The sequence below is a fragment of the Sapajus apella genome, unplaced genomic scaffold (genome assembly GCF_009761245.1).
Source record: "Sapajus apella isolate SASKATOON/1434 unplaced genomic scaffold, GSC_monkey_1.0 scaffold97, whole genome shotgun sequence".
In the NCBI taxonomy this organism is placed as follows: domain Eukaryota; kingdom Metazoa; phylum Chordata; class Mammalia; order Primates; family Cebidae; genus Sapajus; species Sapajus apella.
Window position 1 is genome coordinate 5,191,916 of NW_022437037.1, and position 19,878 is coordinate 5,211,793.

The 19,878-nt window shown below is 54.1% G+C and overlaps 1 protein-coding gene and 1 pseudogene across 1 annotated transcript in view; both read left to right on the forward strand.

Annotated features, from left to right (window-relative positions):
- Nucleotides 1-15,556: 15,556 nt before the first annotated feature.
- On the forward strand, nt 15,557-15,709 carry LOC116536063 (annotated as a pseudogene).
- A 2,156-nt stretch (nt 15,710-17,865) lies between these two features.
- The window catches only part of ASS1 (argininosuccinate synthase 1), a 47,766-nt gene continuing 45,753 nt past the window's right edge, over nt 17,866-19,878 (forward strand). The window contains exons 1-2 of the mRNA XM_032257234.1: nt 17,866-18,087; nt 18,181-18,197. Coding sequence (XP_032113125.1) covers nt 17,871-18,087; nt 18,181-18,197 — 234 coding nt within the window. The 5' untranslated portion in view covers nt 17,866-17,870. The remainder of the gene's footprint in view (nt 18,088-18,180; nt 18,198-19,878) is intronic.

Here is a 19,878-nt window from a genome sequence, read left to right on the forward strand (position 1 = left end):
AAATTGTTTGTTTGTTTTTTAAAGGTGGGGTTTCACCATGATGGCCAGGCTGGTCTTGAACCCCTGACCTCAGGTGATCCACCCACCTCGGCCTCCCAAAGTGCTAGGATTACAGGTGTGAGCCACAGCGCCCGACCAGGAAATGTTTTTTTAAAAAGTCATTGCATGTCTGAGCGTTGGCTTATCTCCAGGTTCTGGGTCTCGGGAGGCCTGCAGGTGAAGCGGAGCTTGGCAGAAGCCCACGCTGCTGCTGCTCCTCCTCCTCCTGCCCCTGCCCTTCTCCCCCGGCTGGCAGCAGCCCCTGTCTGGGTGGCCTCCTTGTTGCCAGCTGCCCCCAATATAGCCTCTGGGTGAGAGGGGTTGTCTTTTTTATATGGCTGTGAAGAAAAGAGTTCCTCTCTCCCTGTTCCTCCTACTCAGTGTGACATGGTCATCTCCCCATAAATGTCCCCTCCCTCTCATCTGGGCAACAAGAAAGTTGTCTTGAGTTATTTCCTCTTAGGGGCGAACGACAATCAGGCTGTCTAAAACAAGCCATCCTGGGTACACAGAGAAGGAATCACTGTGTCCATTTAACAGAGAAAGCAGGGGTACAGGGAGGGGACACGCTCCAGTCACTTGACTAAGGTGTGACTGGTTAGCAGCCAAATGGGGACTTGATTCCCACCAACAGTCCCAACAGAACCTCCAGGGTGCTTCTTCCTGCAGGTTTCCTTTAAGCCAGTCTGCAAAGTTTTTCTGTTAGGGGCCAGAGAGTAGTTACTTTGTGCTTTGAGGGACATTCCGGCTCTGTCAAAACAACTTACCTTTGCCATTGCAGTGCAGAAGCAGGCCTGGAGAACTCGTGAACAGATGGGCACGGCTGTGTTCCAATAAAACTTTATTTGTGGACACTTACATTTCAAGTTTATGATCATTTCCATATGTCATGAAATATTATTCTTCTTTTGATGTTTTTCAACCATTTACAAATACAAAAGCCATTCTTAGTTTGTATGCTTTACAAAAACTAAGTTCAGACCAGAGTTTGCTGATCTCTGGTTTCAACCAGTGACTTCTGGGTGGAGAGATTAGAGGAGGCGGGAAGAAGTGGGGGAGGGGCTTCCCAGGCCTTCCTGCCCCCGATTCGTCCAGGGTCCACCTGTGAGGGCCTTGCTTGGGCTGAACACCCCCCTTTGTGCAACTCCAGGGGTCAATGGGTCAGAACTGGAGCCCTGCTCTTGCCTGGACTGTTAATTTTTTATGGAGCTGAGGACTTTGCAGAGACAGCACCAGGGCAGAGGCCATGCAGAGGTGGAGACCTGCAGAGGGGCAGGGGACTCCTCTCTCACCCCTGCTGTCTCCCACAGGCGGCTCCCAGTCTCACCCAGGCCTTCCATGTTTGTAAAAGTACGATTCATTGAGTCTCTGTCCGGTGTCTTATACACGTGGGTTTATTAGTCCTCCCAGGAGCTCCAGAGCCGAGACACAGTGTCCCCATATCACAAATGAGAGAATGAGAGCTCAGAGAAGGCAGCCACTGATCTCATCTCACACAGCCTGGAGGGAAGAGATGGACTCAACCCAGGCCTAGGTGACTCCAGAGCCTGGGCTCTGACCACCAGACTTTCCTGCCTCCACTTTCCAAGGAAGGGGATAGAGAGAGAGGGCCAGGGGCAGCTGAAGATAAGAGTCCTTGGCAATTCAAGACCAGAGGAGCCAAGATGGGAGTGTCAGTTCAGCCCCCTGCCTCCCTAATTTCTCCTGGTTTTCTCCATCTGAGGCTATGGAGGGCAGGCCGGAGGGAAGGAGTGACTTGCTCACGATCATACAGAAAGCCCAAGGTAAGCCAGGCCTTGGAGCAGGTTCTGACCCAGTCCCTTCCTCCCCAGCACTCCAGCTGCTTACCCCACCCCCAAGGATGGTTCCGGAGCAGGGGAGTTCCCTCCCAAGCAAGCTGCTGCCAGAGCCAGAGAGTATTTTCCATCCAAGAAGGGTGTCTGGCACTTCTGTTTCCAGTTGCTAGCTGTCACTGGCCGAGGCCCTGTCCAAGCCGCCCAGCCCCCTGGTGCCCATGACCTCTGGAGTCTGTTTACACCGTCAGGGGTGGAAAACAGGCCTGCAGGTCGCTCATTAAACTCCCTGATGTAGATTTTCCAAGAACCCGACGACTGGACTCTGTGTTCCTGTGGGCGGGGACTGGCAACCTAGGGTTTGGCCTGGAGGATGCTCTCTGTTCCTGGGGCCAATGCCCAGGCTTGGGCAGCGGCAAAGTAGCTTCTGGTGCCAACCACCTAGAAGCGTCTACACACCCAGGCCCCTTCACACTCAGCAGGCAGAGAGCCCTTGGGTGGCAGAGGCGAGACAGGAAGGGCGGGAGGGAGTTTACTCCAGGGCTCTCTTCACTGGCTGTGTCTATGCCTTTAGGTGGCTGGGGGTATTTGATGAGATCACATCCACTAAGCTTGCTCTGCAGCTGTTCAGACAAGTGGCCACAAAAGTTAGAGCTGAGGCGGGATGCAGTGGCTCGTGCCTGTAATCTCAGCACTGATCTCACCTGAGGCCAGGAATTCCGGACCAGCCTGGCCAACATGGGGAAACCCCGTCTCTACTAAAAATACAAAAATTAGCCAGGTGTCACCAGGCACGGTGGCTCACGCCTATAATCCCAGCACTTTGGGAGGCCGAGGTGGGTGGATCTCGAAGTCAGGAGTTTGAGACCAGCCTGGCCAACATGGTGAAACCCTGTTACTACTAAAAATGCAAAAATTATCCAGTATGGTGGCACGCGCCTATAATCCCAGCTACTCAGGAGGCTGATGCAGGAGAATCGCTGGAACCCAGGAGGCAGAAGTTGCAGTGAGCCGAGATCGCTCCACTGTGCTCCAGCCTGGGTGACAGAGCGAAACTCCATCTCAAAAAAAAAAAAAAAAAATTAGCCAGGTGTGGTGGTGGGCGCTTGTAATCCCAGCTATTCTGGAGGCTGAGGCAGGAGAATTGCTTGAACTCGGGAGGTGGAGGTCGTAGTGAGCCGAGATTGTGCCATTGCACTCCAGCCTGGGCCACGGAGCAAAACTCCATCTCAAAAAAAAAAATAAATAAATAACAACAACAAAAAGGGCCGGGCGTGGTGGCTCACACCTGTAATCCCAGCACTCTGGGAGGCCGAGGTGGGCGGATCACCAGGTCAGGAGATCAAGACCATCCTGGCTAAAAAGGTGAAACTCCGTCTCTATAAAAAAAAAAAAAAAAATTGGTCAAAGCTGACTCTTAAAAAAGCCCCCTGGCTGTAATTAGAACTTGGAGCAGGGAGGCAGGAGGCTGAACGCACACTCCCATCTTGGCTCCTCAGGTCTTGAATTGCCAAGGGCCCTTGTCTTCGGCTGCCCCTGGCCCTCTCTCTCTATCCCCTTTCTTGGAAAGTGGAGGCAGAAAAGCCTGATGGTCAGAGTCCAGGCTCTGGAGTCAGCTGGGCCTGGGTTGAGTCCTTCTCTTTCTCCAGGCTGTGTAAGATGAGATGAGTGGTTTCCTTCTCCAAGCTTTTTCCTTCTCTTAGAAAAGCGCCCTGGCGCCTTTTGGTGTGGTGGCTCACAGCTGTAATCCCAGCACTTTGGGAGGCCTAGGTGGGTGGATCCCCTGAGGTTGGGAGTTCAAGACCAGTCTGACCAACATGGAGAAATCCCATCTCTACTAAAAATACAAATAAATTAGCTGGGCATGGTGGCGCGCGCCTGTGATCCCAGCTACTTGGGAAGCTGAGGCTGGAGAATTGCTTGAACCCAGGAGGTGGAGGTTGTGGTGAGCAGAGATCGTGACACTGCTCTCCAGTCTGAGCGACAAGACTGAAACTCCGTCTCAAAAAAAAAAAAAAAGAAAAAGAAAAAAAAACCCTGGCTGCAATGTGGAGCATGGAGCAGAGGGGATGGGGGATGGTGGGCGCAGGCAGGAAGGTAGGTGAGGTGTCTCCTGCAGAGGTGCATGCGAGAGGTCACAGTCATCCAGGCTAAGACAACAGCAGTCAGGAGACAGCAGGAACCAGATCACACACTCTACCGTTTCCTTGCTGGAGCCCTCAGCCCTCTGCTCTGTGCCAGCATCAGAGCTTATGACAAGCAACTGATCTGGTGGGGAGGGAAAGGCTAAGAGAGGTGTCACTAAGGAGCAGTGTGTGGAGAGACTGCCGCAGGCGGGCGGGTGGCAGTGGTGCAGTGGGTGACGGCAGAGGAGGAAGTACAGGCATTGAGATTGGATCCTAAGAGTCATGGGGACCATCAAAAACTTCTTTAAGAAACCATTTTATTCACTAATATTGCAGGATATAGCTCTGAAACCTTACAAATCTTTCAATAAAAATATAACTACAAGCTGGGTGCAGTGGCTCATGCCTGTAATCCCAGCACTTTGGGAGATCAAGGTAGGCAGATTACTTGAGGCCAGGAGTTCAAGATCAGCCTGGGCAACATGGTGAAACCTCATCTCCACTAAAAATACAAAAATTAACCAGGTGTGATGGCACATGCCTGTAATCCCAGCTACTCAGGAGGCTGAGGTGGGAGGATCACTTGAGCTCAGGAGGTAGAGGCTGCAGTGAGCCAAGATTGTGCCACTGCACTCCAGCCTGGGAGATGGAGTAAAACCTTGTCTCAAAAAAAAAAAAAAAAGTAACTACAATATCATTACTATTACATCTAAAAATCAATAGTCATTCTGTCTTGTTATTATTGACTATCTCATCAGTGTTCAACCTTCCAATTGCCTATAAAAATATTTTTTTGGCACATAAAAGAAATCAGGATACAAATGAGGTCTACACATTGTGATTGATTTTTTATTTTATTTTTTTGAGACAGAGCATGCTTTGTGCCCCGGTTGGAGTGTGCAATGGCGCAGTCTTGGCTCACTGCAACCTCTGCTTCCCAGGTTCAAGCAATTCTTGTGCCTCAGCCAACTGAGTAGCTGGGATTACAGGTATATGCCACAATACCTGGCTAATTTTTTGTATTTTGAGTAGAGACAGGGTTTCACCATGTTACTCAGGCTGGTCTTAAAGTCCTGGTCTCAGCAGATCTGCCCACCTCAGCCTCCCAAAGTGCTGGGATTACAGGCCTGAGCCACCACACCCAGCCTTGATTTTATCTTCTATATCTCTTTTAACCCAAACATTCCCCTTCTGTCTCTCTTTTTTTCCTTAAAAAACAACTTAATTGAGATATAATTTTTTTCCAGGAATACAAGGTGGTTCAATACCTGAAAGCCAATCAATGTAATTCTCCACATTTATACAATAAAGAAGAAAAATCATATCATTTCAATAGATGTAGAAATAACATTTGACAAAACTCAGTACCTACTTATGTAAAAATCTTTCAACAAATTAGGAAGAAAAGTGAACTTCTGACAGAAAGAAAACTGTGAAAAACGTACAGCTAACATTGTACTTAATGACGAAAGACTAAATGAATGCCCTTCACTAAGATCATGAACAGGTCGCTGGGCACGGTGGCTCATGCCTGTAATCCCAGCACTTTGGGAGGCTGAGGAAGGTGGATCACCTGAGGTCAGGAGTTCAAGACCAGCCTGACCAATATGGTAAAACCCTGTCTTTAAAAAAAAAAAATCACAAACAGGGCAAGGATAGCTACTCTTACCAATTCTATTCAACATTCTATTAGGGATACTGATCACTGCAATAAGGCAAGAAAAAAAAGATTCATAGACAACATTGCTGTTGGCCAGGTGCAGTGGCTCACGCCTGTAATCCCAGCACTTTGGGAGGCCAAGGTGAATGGATCACTTGAGGCCAGCTTGGCCAACATGGTGAAACCCTGTCTCTAAAAAAAAAAAAGACAACATTGCTGTCTACCTAGAAAATCCTAAGGTATTTACAAAAATCTGCTAGAGTCAATCAGTGGATTTAACAAGGCTGCAGAATATAAGGCTAATATACAAAAATTGATTTTATATACTGGGAACAATTGGAAAATAAATTTTAAAATATCATTTATGATAGCATCAAAAAAATGAAAGCTCTTAGAAGTAAATCTGATGGAAGATAGGCAAGACTTGTACACCGAAATCCATAAAACATTTCTCAGACATCTGAACCAAGATGGATCTCTTGTCGCTGCCACTGAAACTGAAGACTTACCCTGATTTGATCATTACACATTGTTTACCAGGATCAAAGCATCACATGTTCCCCAAAATATGTATAACTAAGACATATCAATGAAAAATAGAAAGAAAAAAAACGCAAAAAACAAAATAAAGAAATTAAGGATTTTTATACTACCCATCAAAGATATATCAACCTACTAGGTCTTCCTCTCCACTGAATGGAAGACTTAGGCCTTTGTCTAGGGACAGGCCTCCACCTGGCCAGTCATCCAAGGTGTCCAATAAAATATTTATCTCAGAGCTGGGCCCTGGAGCACCCATACCTGTCATTTCAAGAAACTCTATCTCTTCTCACATCAGAAGTAGCCTTGATCACACCAATGCCACAGACCCCAGACCATTCCATGATGGCTCCATATTGTGTCCTATGTGGGGGATGTCTACCCCAGCCTGCTCCATTTGGAACACCTGCAAAGTGTGGAGACTTCATAAGGTCTCTTGTCACCTGCAGAGACCTTATGAAACTCCAGCTCTTCTAGCTCTGGGTCCTGCTAGTTCCTATGTTGAAAAGATTCTTTGTTTTTAAATTTTTTATTTTAAAGAAGGGGTTTCACCATGTTGGTCAGGTTGGTCTTGAACTCCTGACCTCAGGTGTTCCACCCACCTTGGCCTCCAAAGTGCTTGGATTACAGGCGTGAGCCACCATGCCCGGCCGTTGAAAAGATTCTTGACTAGGATTTAACATCAACTAAAGGAGCAGTTTTCTGACACTCAAGAATACACTGGACCTTGAAAAGCACAGGGGTTAAGAGTGCTGACCACCTTGCACAGTTGAAAACCTGAATATAACCTTTGACTCCCCCAAAACTTAGCTACAAAAAACACACTATTGACTGGAAACCTTACCAATAACATAATCAGTTGATCAACATGTATTTTGTATATGTATTATAGATATTGTATTCTTGCAATAAAGTAACCTAGAGAAAAGAATGTTATTAAGAAAATCATAAAGAAGAGAAAATATATTTACTATTCATTAAGTGGAAGTGGATCATCATCAAGTTCTCATCTTCATCTTCACCTTGAGAAGGCTGAGGAGGAGGAGGAGGAGGAGGAAGAGAGGTTGTTCTTGCTGTCTCAGGGGTGGCAGAGGCAGTAGCAAGTCTACATATAAGTAGATCCACACAATTTAAACCTGTGTTGTTTAAGGGTCAACCGTACATACTTGAATACATCCTAGAGCTACACCTCTGGTTTAAACTAAACATTGAAATCACCACAAATAAAGATCATCTCAAGATATAGCCTCCTACAGATTGACCTGTTTTAGTTCCTTTCCCGTTGCTCACCTATATAGCAATTAATACTTTTGAATGAATTAAGTTTTTTTAACTGCTGGGGAAATTTAAGCCATAAACAGACATACCATGTTCATGAATTGAAAAATGTAATAGCGTTAATATGTTCACTCTTCCCAAGCTGATACATAATAATATATTGTAATTCCCAGTCAAAATCCCAGCAGGCTTTTTACATAAACTGATAAGCTGTTTCCACTATTTATATGAAAATAGTTTGGTTCTGTGTCCCCACTTAAATCTTGCCTTGAATTGTAATAATCCCCACATGTCAAGGGCAGGACCAGGTGGAGATAGTTGGATCATGGGGGACTTTCTTCCCCCATGCTATTCTCATAATAATAAGTGAGTCTCACAAGATCTGATGGTTTTATAAGCAGCTGGCATTTCCCCTGCTAGTACTCATTCTCTCTCCTGCTGCTCTGTGAGGAGGTGCCTTCCGCCATGATTGTACGTTTCCTGAGGTCTCTCCTGCGATGTGGAACTGTGGGTCAATCAAACCTCTTTTCTTATAAATTACCCAGTCTTGGGTATCTCTTCATAGCAGCATGAGAATTGACCTAGAATAGCCAAAATTGTTTTATGAAAGAACAAAGTTGGAGAATATACACTATTTGACTTCGAGATTTACTGTAAAGCTACAGTAATCAATGTGGTATGGTACTCACATAAGAATAGGTAAATAAGGCTGTGCATGGTGGCTCACACCTGTAATCCCAGCACTTTGGAAGGCTGAGGTGGGTGGATCACTTGAGGCCAGGAGTTTGAGACCAGCTTGGTCAACATGGTGAAAGCCCATCTCTACTGAAAATACAAAAAATGGCCGAGTGTGGTGGTGCATGCCTGTAATCCCAGCTACTTGGGAGGCTGAGGCATGAGAATCGCTTGAACCCAGGAGGTGGAGGTTGCAGTGAGCTGAGATCGCATCACTGCACTCCAGCCTGGGCAACAGAGACTTTGTCTCAAAAAACCAAAACAAAACAACCAAAAAAAACCCTCTCAGGGCAGATCACCTGAAGTCAGAAGTTCAAGACCAGCCTGGTGAACATGGTGAAATCCAGTAAAAATACAAAGATTAGCCAGGTGTGGTGGCCGGCCTATAGTCCCAGCTACTCAGGAGGCTGAGGCAGGAGAATCGCTTGAACTGGGGAGGCAGAGGCTGCAGTGAACCAAGATGGTGCTACTGTACTCCAGTCTGGGTGACGGAGTGAGACTCCAAATAATAAAAGAATACATGAGTGTCTCAGATCCCAGCGCCTCTGTGTCTCCACCTGCTCAGGCCTAGTTGCTGCTCTGTTTTTAGGAATGCCACCAAGATCACTTACCTAGAAGGTTCAAAGGCTCCCGGAGGAGCCCTGCCCCACGTGTGGGCAGGGGGTAAGCTGAAAGTCAAAGACCATGGAGGCCCAGCATCAGGTGGGGGAATCCCCTTGGGCCACGCCCCACTTTGGCCCCCAGCACTGCCCTGCAGGGTGAGGGCCAGGGCAGGGTTGAAGGTCCACCTGGCTGATAGAGGGGTGCAGGTAGAATACGGTTCATTTAGATGCTGGCCAGTCCTCCCCGACCTTGGTCTCTGCCTCTGGGAAACCACTCACCCTGCTGTTGGTGGCAGGAGGGTGGGGCAGGGGCTGCTGGCAGTTTGGGTCCCTGTTTTCTTCCCAGGAGAGCTGTGACCTCACTGCCCCTCATGTCACCGGTGCCTGTGCGTCAGGAGGGGTTTGTACCCTAGGCTGGAACCATTTCTGCAGCAGGGAGTAAAGGTGCCGGCAGCCCATGACCTTGGGACTGTGACCTCAGCTCAGCTCAGGCTGGAGCTAGAGCAGAGGGTTTGGGCCAGAGCTTCAGATGCTAGATTGTAGCTCCGCTCTGCCACTCATATGCTGTGTGGCCTTGGGAAAGATACACCGTCTCTCTGTGCGGCAGATGCCTGCCTGTACCATGGGGATAGCAATGACAGGTACTTCGTACAGGGTCATCGTGATGGTGAAAACAGAATGCTGGCTCTCTCCAGGGCAGCCTTACCAGTGAGAAAACAGGCTGTGGTGGGGAGTGACCACCCAAGGCCACACAGCTGCTGCAAGGCTGTCGTTTAATGGGTGTTCCTCACTTGCCTCCTGCTAGTGTGGAAGGCCCAGAGGCTCCACGGGGCCCCAGGCTGGTCCTGTGAGAGGGCCGAGGGGGCCAGTTGTGACGCCACCTCCCAGCTGGAAGGGGCCTCAAGCCACCACATGTACCCATCCCCACGTGGCTCACTGGGGGGCCCCCTTATCATCAAGGGCCACCTCCCAGGTTTAGGTGCCAGAGAACTAAGGGGCTTAAGAGAGAATTGAGCTGTGGCTTTGTTTATGAATTGGTTTGATCCCTTTTTCCGTCTAGAAGGACTCACAGCTACTGCTGCTGGCCACGGGCTTGAGGGGGTGGTGGGGGCTGGCTGGCAACGGGGCTGGCAGAGGGGCTGAGAGTGGTTGGTGATTAAAAGGAGTGAGACTCCAGGGTAGCGGCTGGGCAAGGCTTGGGGCTCCGAGCTCCCCCAGGTTCAGAACCGGCTAAGGACCGGGAGTCCTCCCCTCTGGGGTCAATGCTCACTATGGAGCGACCGCCTTGGATGGGGTCCCAGGGCCTGCTGTTTTACTGGGGCCGTGGTTGCAGCGATCAGAGCTTTGGAGCCGGCAGACCAAGTTGGGAAACTCCTGATGCAGAGAAACTTCTGAAGGCCGGCCTGGGGTCACGGCTCCCAGCAGCTTTTTACAGGCGGGGAGGGAGCGGCTCTGGGGGCTGCGGGGGGCCCAGGCTGCCGCCACTGGAGGAAGGAAGCACGGAGCTCCCCACGCCCGTGGAACTCTCATCCCCACCCCCACCTCGAAGTGTTTGAACGCTTCCCCAGGGCCAGGCGGCAGGTCTCTGGAAGGATGGCTGCAGCCACACCCCCACCCCCGAGTTATACGGGTCGCAGCCACTGCCGCCTTCCGTGGCGCCACCAGCCCATGGGCCAGAGCCAGGAGCCCCGCGCCGCCTGCGTCCTCGCCCGCGCGCCCCTGGGATGGTGAGCTGGCGCCGCGCCCAGGCGGGGACCTGGGGGGAGGCGGGTGGAGGTGGGGACGAGGCCAGGGACGGCGGGGGCGTGGCTGTGAGCCGCTCCAGACTTGGGCCAGGCCCGGGGGCGGAGTCTGTTGCGCGCGTCCCCCCACGTGGCCCGGGTCTCCGGCCCTGCCCCCCGGCCCTGTGCTTATAACCCGGGATGCACACCGCTGCCGGCCCTGCTCTGTCGCCTGCAACGGCTGCCCGGGCCCGGTAAGGAGCCCTCGGCCCCTCTCACTGGCCACTCCCTAGCCGAGGGCACCCCCTCCCCGGACCCCGCCAAGGAGGCGGAGGGGACGCGCGCAGTGGGGTCCGCAGGGGCAGAGGGCGGACCCTCGATCGCCACTCGCTGGGAACTGGGACCGAGGCGGGCGAGAAGGGGCTCCCGCTGCTCAGACGCCTGGCGCCGGATTCCAGGTTCCTGGGGCCTGGGGGACGCAGCGGGGGCGCGAGTCCCCGAATCCGCGAGCGGGTCGGGTTGTTTGTTCCCTGCGCGGCCGCGTCCTTTCTGGACTCTTTCTAGGATCCGGCTTACTCTGTGTCGTGAAGCCCCCACATGGAGACCCGGGGAGTCCAGAGCTTGGCGGGGGGCTCCCGATTCTCTCTCCCCGTCTCCCGCTCGCCGTCTGTCTCCACCTCTACTTCTCTGCGTAAAACCAGGATTCCAGCCCCTGTGGGGCTTGAACGTATCGCTTTCCCCTGAGCCTCAGTTTTCCCCGGTCAGATGGGCATGGTGGCCCTGGCTCCCTTCCCTGCAGGTGGCAGCAGCTGTCCGGCCCTGGCCCTCCCCAGTGGGGCTGGCGACTTTGCGGCGGTTTCCTGCTGGCCTGGGCTGGGCTCTGTGGGAGGGAACGTGCCAGGAATATCCTCCCGCCTGGCTACTGTTGCCTTTGGCCCCTGGGAGGCTGCACTATCCAGGGAGGCAGGGTCATTGTGAAAGAGAGGAAATCCCTCTCCCAGTCCGCCAGGGCTGTTTCTGACAAGGAGGGCTGCCCTGGCCTCAGTATTCTTTTCTGAGAAGTGGAGTTGCCCCTCCCGAGCAGAGCAGCCGGGCCGGCTGCAGGTCTCAGTGCAGGGACAGACCTGTCCTCTTCCCAGGGGTAGATGAAGACGGAGGGGACCTGGGCCTTGATCCTCTTGCTCTCAGCCTGCACACGCCCAGTGATGGGGAGGGCTGGTCAGGCCTTGGCTCAGCCTCCAGCGTCCCAAGCTTCCGTTTCTTTTTCTTTTCTTTCTAAAAATTTATCAGAGATGTGCCTATTGCCCAGGCTGGTCTCGAACCCCTGGGTTCAAGCCATTCACCTCCCTCCGGCCTCCCAAAGTGCTGAGATTACAGGCTGGAGCCACCAGAGGTGCCTGGCCCCCAAGCTTCAGTCTGCTAGAGCTGGCTGGCACTGAGGGCTCAGGATACATCTGCAGAGAATGAGGCTGCTAAGGGCTCTCTAGACTGTTGAGCGCTGGGCCTGGGCCCAGTTATCCCATAACTGTGCCTGGTTTAGGTTCTGATGGGATGGAGGGAGAAGCAGTCACGGGCTGGGAAGCTCTGCTAGGAGCAGGAACTGGAGGAGCCTCCATTCCAAACTCCCTCCGGCTCCCAGACCCCTTTGGCCCAGGGCCTGGGTATCGAGCTTGGGTGTGACGGTGGGGGTCTGTCCTGGAGGGGCCATCTGCACCGTGCTGAGAAGTAATTCTGGTTCTGTTCTGTGTGGGTGGATCAAGTGAATGAATAGTGACTCCTGCCTGCTGAGCCCCTGAGTGGGGGGGCAGGCACGTGGTGGGGGAAGAGGAGGCCTCACTCAGCAGTCTCCAGTCCTGAGCACTTGGCAAGCAGGCCCCAGGGCACCAGGAGCCTTGGGGTGGAGCCAGGCCCAGAGCCACCCGCTGCACCCTCCTCACCTCTCCCCGCCCCATCCCATCTCATCTTTGCCCCGTGGGTGCAGGAGGCCAGCCAGGTCAACCAGATGCCTCATTTGAGCACTGACCACACAGCCCCTGAAGTGAGTGGCTTGCCTGTGGGCACCCGGCAACCATGTGGAAAGAGGTACCTTCGCCGGAATTCAGAGTCTAAGGCTTAGATTTCTGATGTAGTTTTGGGCAAAGCTGATCTTCCAGGGCCTGGCTCCCTCCCCAGATTTGGGGCAGACTAGGCGCCGGCTTCCAGTGACTTCAGCTCTGGATATAAGTTGAATGAATGAATGAATGTGCTCTTCTTCTATACCCAAAGACAAACCGAGCTCAGCTGAGTTAGAATGTCAAGAGGGCTTGCAGGAGAACCTCCCATGGGCCTGAGCTGTAGCACACAGGCTATCCAGAGAAATACAGGGCACGGGCTGGGCACGGTGGCTCATACCGGTAATCCCAGCAATTTGAGAGGCTGAGGTGAGTGGGTCACTTGAGGTCAGGAGTTCGAGACCAGCCTGGCCAACATGGTGAAACCCTATCTCTACTAAAAATACAAAAATTAGCTGGGTGTGGTGGCAGCCACCTGTGGTCTCAGCTACTTGGGAGGCTGAGGCACGAAAATCGCTTGAACTCAGGAGGTGGAGGTTGCAGCGAGCCGAGATCACCCCACTGCATTCCAGCACAGGCAACAGAGCAAGACTCCGTCTCAAAAAAAAAAAAGAAATACAGGGCACGTTGGCCACGATTCACTCATGAATCATGAGTGAAGGGAGAAGATCTGAGGTCTCCCAGGAGCCAGGGGAGCATAGGGCCTAGTGCAGGGAGGAGCAGGTGGCCTGCAGTCAGACTGGGTTTGAAGCCACTGGCTTGTGACCACGGCTAGCCAGTTAGCCTCCGCCTCCTCTGTAAATCGTCTCTTGAGATGACACACCCGTGACTGAACATAGTATCTGCTCTTGTCATCATTCCAGCTCTGACATTTTCAAGTAGCACGAGTTTTCCTTAGTGTCAAGTGAGTGCCAGCCTGGCCTGTTGGCTGGAAGTTGGCCAGACGGCTGTGGCTGGAGACAGAGAGAATGCCACACCAAGGAAAGCCTGGTGGCTCTGGTACCTTGATGCAAGGCCACCTTCCCTCCTCCCAGGTGTCTTCTGGTAAAGGAGGGCTGGGCTGACACTGGGAGCTGGGGGCAGTGGGCATTTGCCTGGGAGCTGGAAAACCTGCCGTGGCACTTTCTGGGGGGTGTGGTGGGGCTGGGGCTGGGACTAGGGGAGGCTGAGTTCAGCCAGGACCTGCCAGGCACCGCTCCCAGGAAGAAAGCCCAGTGTCCAGGAGTGTCGGAACCCAGAGGGCTGTTAGGTTGTGCAGATAGGGAAACTGAGGCTTCGAAAACCAGGAACGTGGCTGAGGTCAGCCATGGCAGCGGTGCACGGAGCTTAATGGGCACATGTTTGGGGCCCAGTTCGGGCTCCTTCCCCAGCATCTCGCTGAATCCTTGCAGTCGCCCTGTGGAGGGCAGACTGTTCGAACCCCCACTTCGCAGCTGAGCAGTTAGGCTGGAGAGCTGAGGCCCATGTCTGGTGACCTTGACCTCTGTGCTGTGCCTGGAGTGAGCACTCGCTGGATGGTAGCTGTGGTTCCTTCTTTCCCTGTCACTCCCTCCCTGACATCAAGCCCTCCGTTTCATTTCCTTTTTGGCTCAGGCCTCACTCAAATGCAGCCCAGGGGCCTGCTGAGGCTGAGGGAGAAGGGTGCCCCACAGCTGCTGGGAGGGCAGGAGTCACGTTGCTGCCTGATTACATCATTTTCTCAGGCCCATCTGCCCAGCTCATTTCTCTGCATGCACACACAGGCCCCAGCACCCACACACATGTGCACATACACAGGCACGCATGTGCAAGCCCAGACACATCGCAAACACATTCGTGCACACAGTGTTTACTCTCAGGTACACACCCCCAGGTGCACACACGAACACACACACACAGTCTCAGGTACACACACCAGGTCCAGGCACTGCCTCACATTGCTCAGCCCCAGAGGCTGAGGGCCTCAGAGCCCACACCTGCCCAGATACAAGCTGGCAGGCAGGAGGGGCTCACTGGTTTCTTTTTGTTTAAGACAGAGTTTCGCCAGGCGCAGTGCCTCACACCTGTAATCCCAGCACTTTGGAAGGCCCAGGTGGGCGGATCATAAAGTCACGAGTTTCAGACCAGCCTGACCGACATAGTGAAACCCCGTCTCTACTAAAAATACAAAAATTAGCTGGGCCTGGTAGTGTGCGCCTGTAATCCCAGCTACTCAGGAGGCTGAGGCAAGAGAATCGCTTGAACCTGGGAGGCGGAGGTTGGGGTTAGCTGAGATGGTGCCACAGCACGCCCCCCCTCCCCCCGCCCTGGCAACAGAGTGAGACTCTGTCTCAAAAAACAAAACAAAACAAAACAAAAAACCCATCTCTACAAAAAATACAAAAATTAGGCAGGTGTGGTGTCACGTGTCTATAGTCCCAGCTACTTGGGGATGGTGGCGCTGAGCTGGGGCAGGAGGATCGCTTGAGCCCAGGAGGTCGAGGCTGCGGTGAGCTGGGATTGCATCGCTGCACTCCAGCCTAGGCGGCAGAATGAGACCCTACCTGAAAAAAAAAGATACAGCTGTGATGGGAGGGAGGCATGGCGGGTCACTGGAGCGATTCTGGCCATCTCCAGTTGGCCAGGAGCTGCCCATCTCTGTATCTACCCTCTGGGCTCCAGGTGCCTCTGGGAGGGGCGGGAGCAGGGATGACTCTCAGAGCTGGGTGAATCTTGGGTCGGCATCATCAGACCACACTTGCCCAGGACTTCCTTCCTCGAGCCTGCCCGAGAGGGATGTGGTCTTGCACCAGTGAGCAGCGGGTTAAGGAGCCGAGCTGCTCTGGGTTTGAGTCCTGGCTCTTCTGCCTACCAGTCACACAGACGCAGGGCAACTTCCTTAGCCCAAGCCTCGGTTTCCTGCCTCTAAAATGAGGATAACCCCAAATGGAAACGCTCGGCCTGAGACGGACCTGTGCAGTACCTTGATTGTGGTGTTGGTGTCACAGATACATCCGCATGCCGAAACTTGCTCAATTGGACATAAATAGGTGATTTTTTGGATAGTTCATGAGTGTGCTGATTGGGCATTCTCTCGTGTGTGTGTGTGTGTGTGTGTGTGTGTGTGTGCGCGCGCGCACACGCGCGCACGCGTGAGGTGCCACCCTCAAACTTTGTTATGATGTTGGCACATTACCCATCTGATATGAAAAAAATGCAATTTACGAGGTCAATTAGACTGCAATGGAACTGTTTTAAAGCCTGCAGCAGGCTTTCCCCAAATGCAACCACACCACCCGCGTCATCACACACAAACAGGGGCAGGCTTACACACAGTTCCTGAATGCCTTCTGGGGCAGGGGGCAGGGGCAGGAGCCAGGACAGGTGGCTCTGGGGCTCCTGGGCCTCCCCAGCTCCGTGAGGCTGCTCACAGGAGATTGGACGGCCGGGAGGTCAGGTTTAGGGCCCCTGGCACGGTCGGGACTGCCTGCAGGCAGTGAGTAGGCTTTGCTTTTGCAGAGTGGTTCACTGCACCGTGAAGACAGATTCCAGACACCAGGAACTTGACTCCAATCCCAGGTACTGGCCTCCTCAGTCCGCCCTGCCTCCCTTTCTCCCTCCTTCCCTCCATCCTGGTGGCCAGTTGCCTGGCTGTAGTTGCCCTGGGTACCACCGGCTGGCTCCAGGGGCGGGGCCTGCTGAGTCACCTGCAACTCAGGGCCTGGCAGGGGGTTGAATGCCCAGTAGGAGGGAAAGTTGTTGGCCCCCGACCAGAGCCACCCCCTCTGCCCCAACTGCCTGGCCCATGAGGTGCTTCCCCTTCTAAGTCCAAAGGGCAGCAAGGGCCTGTGAGCCCCGGCTGACTGGCAGGTGTGCTTATGTGACATGCACGGGACTGCGTACTCCAAAGTCCGCCTGGCTGTGCGGCCAGGCTCTGCAGCACAGGGTGGGCGGCCTGGGAAAGCCACTTCCCCTCCCCGAGCTTCCAGGCACATGGACAGCGCCCAGGATAGCGAGGCCTGCGTCACTGCAATGGTGATGGTGGGGGGAACCTTCTGCGTTCCACTTGCGAAATCGTGTCGAATAAAGTCCCTGGGTGACTCTGACCTTGTCGCATTGGTCAGACTCAGGTGGAAGCATTCCCACGCAGAACAAACATGCCCTGAACATTTGGGAAATGTGGGGTGCTGGGGCCAGGTGCCCCAGGCTGGGCTGGGGCAGGTGACCTCATCTCCCTAACCCTGGTTTCTTGTTCAGCAATGTGGGCTTGTAACGGCACCTGAGCTCAGGGCCACGGGAGGCGTGTGGAGGAGGCAGGGTGAGCTCAAGGACAGCCCAGGATTCAGGGAGAGGCCCCGGGGAGGAAGCATGGCTGCAAAGACCAGGAGACGGAGGCCTGAGGGTGGGGCCAGGTGGGAGACCGCAGCCGCTTCCCGGCTGCAGAGGGCCAGCTTTCCCATCCGTGCCCCAGGGAAGCACCGCTATCTCCTTCCCTCCCTGGGCCTCAGTTTCTCTACCTGCACACTGAGGGAGCTGCTCTCTGAGCCCCTCCAAATCGGGCATTGGCAGAGTTGAATTCAGAGGCTCTCAGGGTCCCTGGTGCTCCCCTGTCTCAGAGGTTCTCACATTTGGAAAGAGACAGGATGCCTAAAATTCCAACCAGTGAAGGTTCCACGGGGTTCCAGGTAGGAGGGCCTGGGGCTGGGGCTGGGCGCCTGCCCCGCAGCATCCTGCTCCACCTGCAGGTGGGAGGAGGCACTGCATGCTGGCGACGCAGGGATCCACGTGCCCTCTGTGACCCTCAGCCTGCCACTGACCTCTCTGAGCATGAGCCCTGCTGTCTGCCTTCCCAATAGTGATGACCACGCCTACTTCATGGGGTTGTAGTGGGGGCTCAGGGGCACAGGGAGATCCGGCTGAGGCTCCCAGGGCCCTGCCCAGGGCTTAGCAAGGAGCAGCGCTGACAGGGGATGTGTCAGCTGCCAGAGCCTGGGTACCAAGGCCCCTCCCACATCCGCCTGTCTTTACATCCTGGCCTTGTGCCAAACTGCTCAGCCTCAGCCGCCTTCCTTCGCTGCTGGGGCATCGGGTTCAAAAGAGACCTCTCCCCAGCCGGCCTAGGAATGCAGTCAGCATTTCCAGGCCCCAGCATGGTCTGTGGGGCTGTGAACAGAGTGTTGGAGCTCAGGGTCCCTGGGGGTGGCAGACACTGAAGGTGAACATCTATTCCCGACCTCCAATGGTGCCTTGCCCAGGAGACAATGCTGTCCAAGGCCAAGGTCGGGGCTGGGCCATCTGCAGGGGCTGGCGGAGGGTGCTGGCTGTCTCAGGGTCACTCAGGTTCTTCCTCGACTCCCCCCAGACGCTATGTCCAGCAAAGGCTCTGTGGTTCTGGCCTACAGCGGCGGCCTGGACACCTCCTGCATCCTCGTGTGGCTGAAGGAACAAGGCTATGACGTCATTGCCTACCTGGTGAGGGAGCGCCCTCGGTGTCTTCTGGTGTCTGTCTGTCTGCCAGCCTCTGCCCAGGTTGCCAGCCTCTCTGCTCACTGTTACTCATTCAAGCCTGGCTTCTCCTCTCTAAGCCTGTCTTGAACTGGAACTAGGAAAATAGCTTCTCATTGTACTGCCTCACTTTCTCCACCTGTAAATTGGGCATCCTCGAAACGCCTTCCAGAGCCAGGTGATGGGGGGGTGAGGGCACAGAAGTGACCTTGGCAGTGCTGCTGGGTCAGGCTGCTTGCAGAGAGGCGGTGGGCTGGGACCCGCTGCCCGCCCTGGGGAGGCACCCCGTTTTTCCATCTCCAGAGCACACTGTCAGCCTGTGGTATTCAGCAAAGATTGTGGAATCGTGGGCTGGAACGGCCCTGGGAGGTCACCTGGTTCTGGGATGGGAAGTAGGTCATAGGTAACGGGTTGTGTGTGACACCACTTCCCCATCCACGGCCCAAGGCAGTCAACCCTCTCAAACCAGCTCCTCTGTGACCGAGCCCGGCCACAGCCTCTGAGTCCTTCTCTATGTGGCTATGCTCTTCAGGACTCTCGGGTGTGAAGTTTACAACTTCAAACCAACTTATGCAGAAAAAGAAAGGACGATTCTTGGCTCACATAACCTAGAAGTCCCGGGATAGGATGGCTTCAGGCAAGGCTGGACCCAGGTGCTTCTCCAGATCTGTCTCCAGCTCTACGTGGCTTCATTCTTGACCTCTCCACAGGGCAGGCAAGGCTCATGGTCACCCTCATGGCTCACCTTTCCCGAAAAGGAGGGCTCAGCCAGCAGCTCTGACAGTGGGGCCCATGGGGACCCCCATGCATTAGTCACTATGGCTGCACCGTGAGGTGCTGGGCTTGAGCCATGAGCCTGCTCCTACAGTGGGCAGGATTTGTTCCCCGCCATCCCTGTGGAATGGGGTCCACCCAGGAAAGAAGGTTCTGTTTCCAGAGGAAGTGAGGCTGGGTCTCTGGACAGACAAAACTTAGCTCTGAGGCTCCCAGGGCCCTGCCCTGGGCTTGGCAGGGAGCAGCTCTTGCAAAACAAGCCATTGCTTGCAGCCAGGATGCCATGTCTAACTGCGCCCAATGTCCTTGTCATTCAGGCTGGGGACAGTGAGGCCCAGGGGAAGAAGCACTTTGCTCACAGTCACCTGGTGGGTGAGAGCGCAGCCTTGAGTGGCTGCAAAGAGCCCAGTGTGTACCCATGTCACCATGGGCAGCACAGCGGGGCCGTCAGAGCTGGAGCTGGCCGTATAGGCCTCTGGCCTACCACCTGGGGGAGTTAAAAGCTGAACGTGATTCGGACAAGCCCCTGCAGCTGGGCCTTGGCAAGATTCCAGTGTCTGGTGAGCGGAATGCAGGGAGCTAGGGCCGAGGTCGGGATCTGGGCAGCAGGCAGCATGCTGGTGTCTAGACAGGCGCCGTGGGTGGGGCCCCGAGGTCAAGGCATTAGCCGCAGGGACAGAGCTGCCTCTCCCGCCTCAGCTGCCTTAGGATGGCCAAGGCGTGGTCCTTGCCTGGGAAGGAGAGCTGGAGGCTGGGCAGGTCCTGACAAGCTAATCTTTGCACCGGCTGGGGAAGACTTTTCTGGAAGTTGCAGATGAGTTTCAGCACAACCCTAAACCCAACAACGACAGCAAATGGTTGTCTCCCAGCGGCCTGTGTGGTCAGGGCCAGGCTCAGCCAGTGTCCAACCCATGGAAGCCACCAGCCAGATCACGCCGCAATCCAGCTCCCCATTCCGCCTCCTGTCCTTCTTTGGCTTTGTCCTTCTTCCTTCCTGCTGTGACCTGTCCATGGAATGGAAGCTGTGTCTGTGTCAGGGGATGGGGGCTGCTGTATGCGGACAGCGCAAACCCAGGGCTCTCCCCAGGGGCTGACG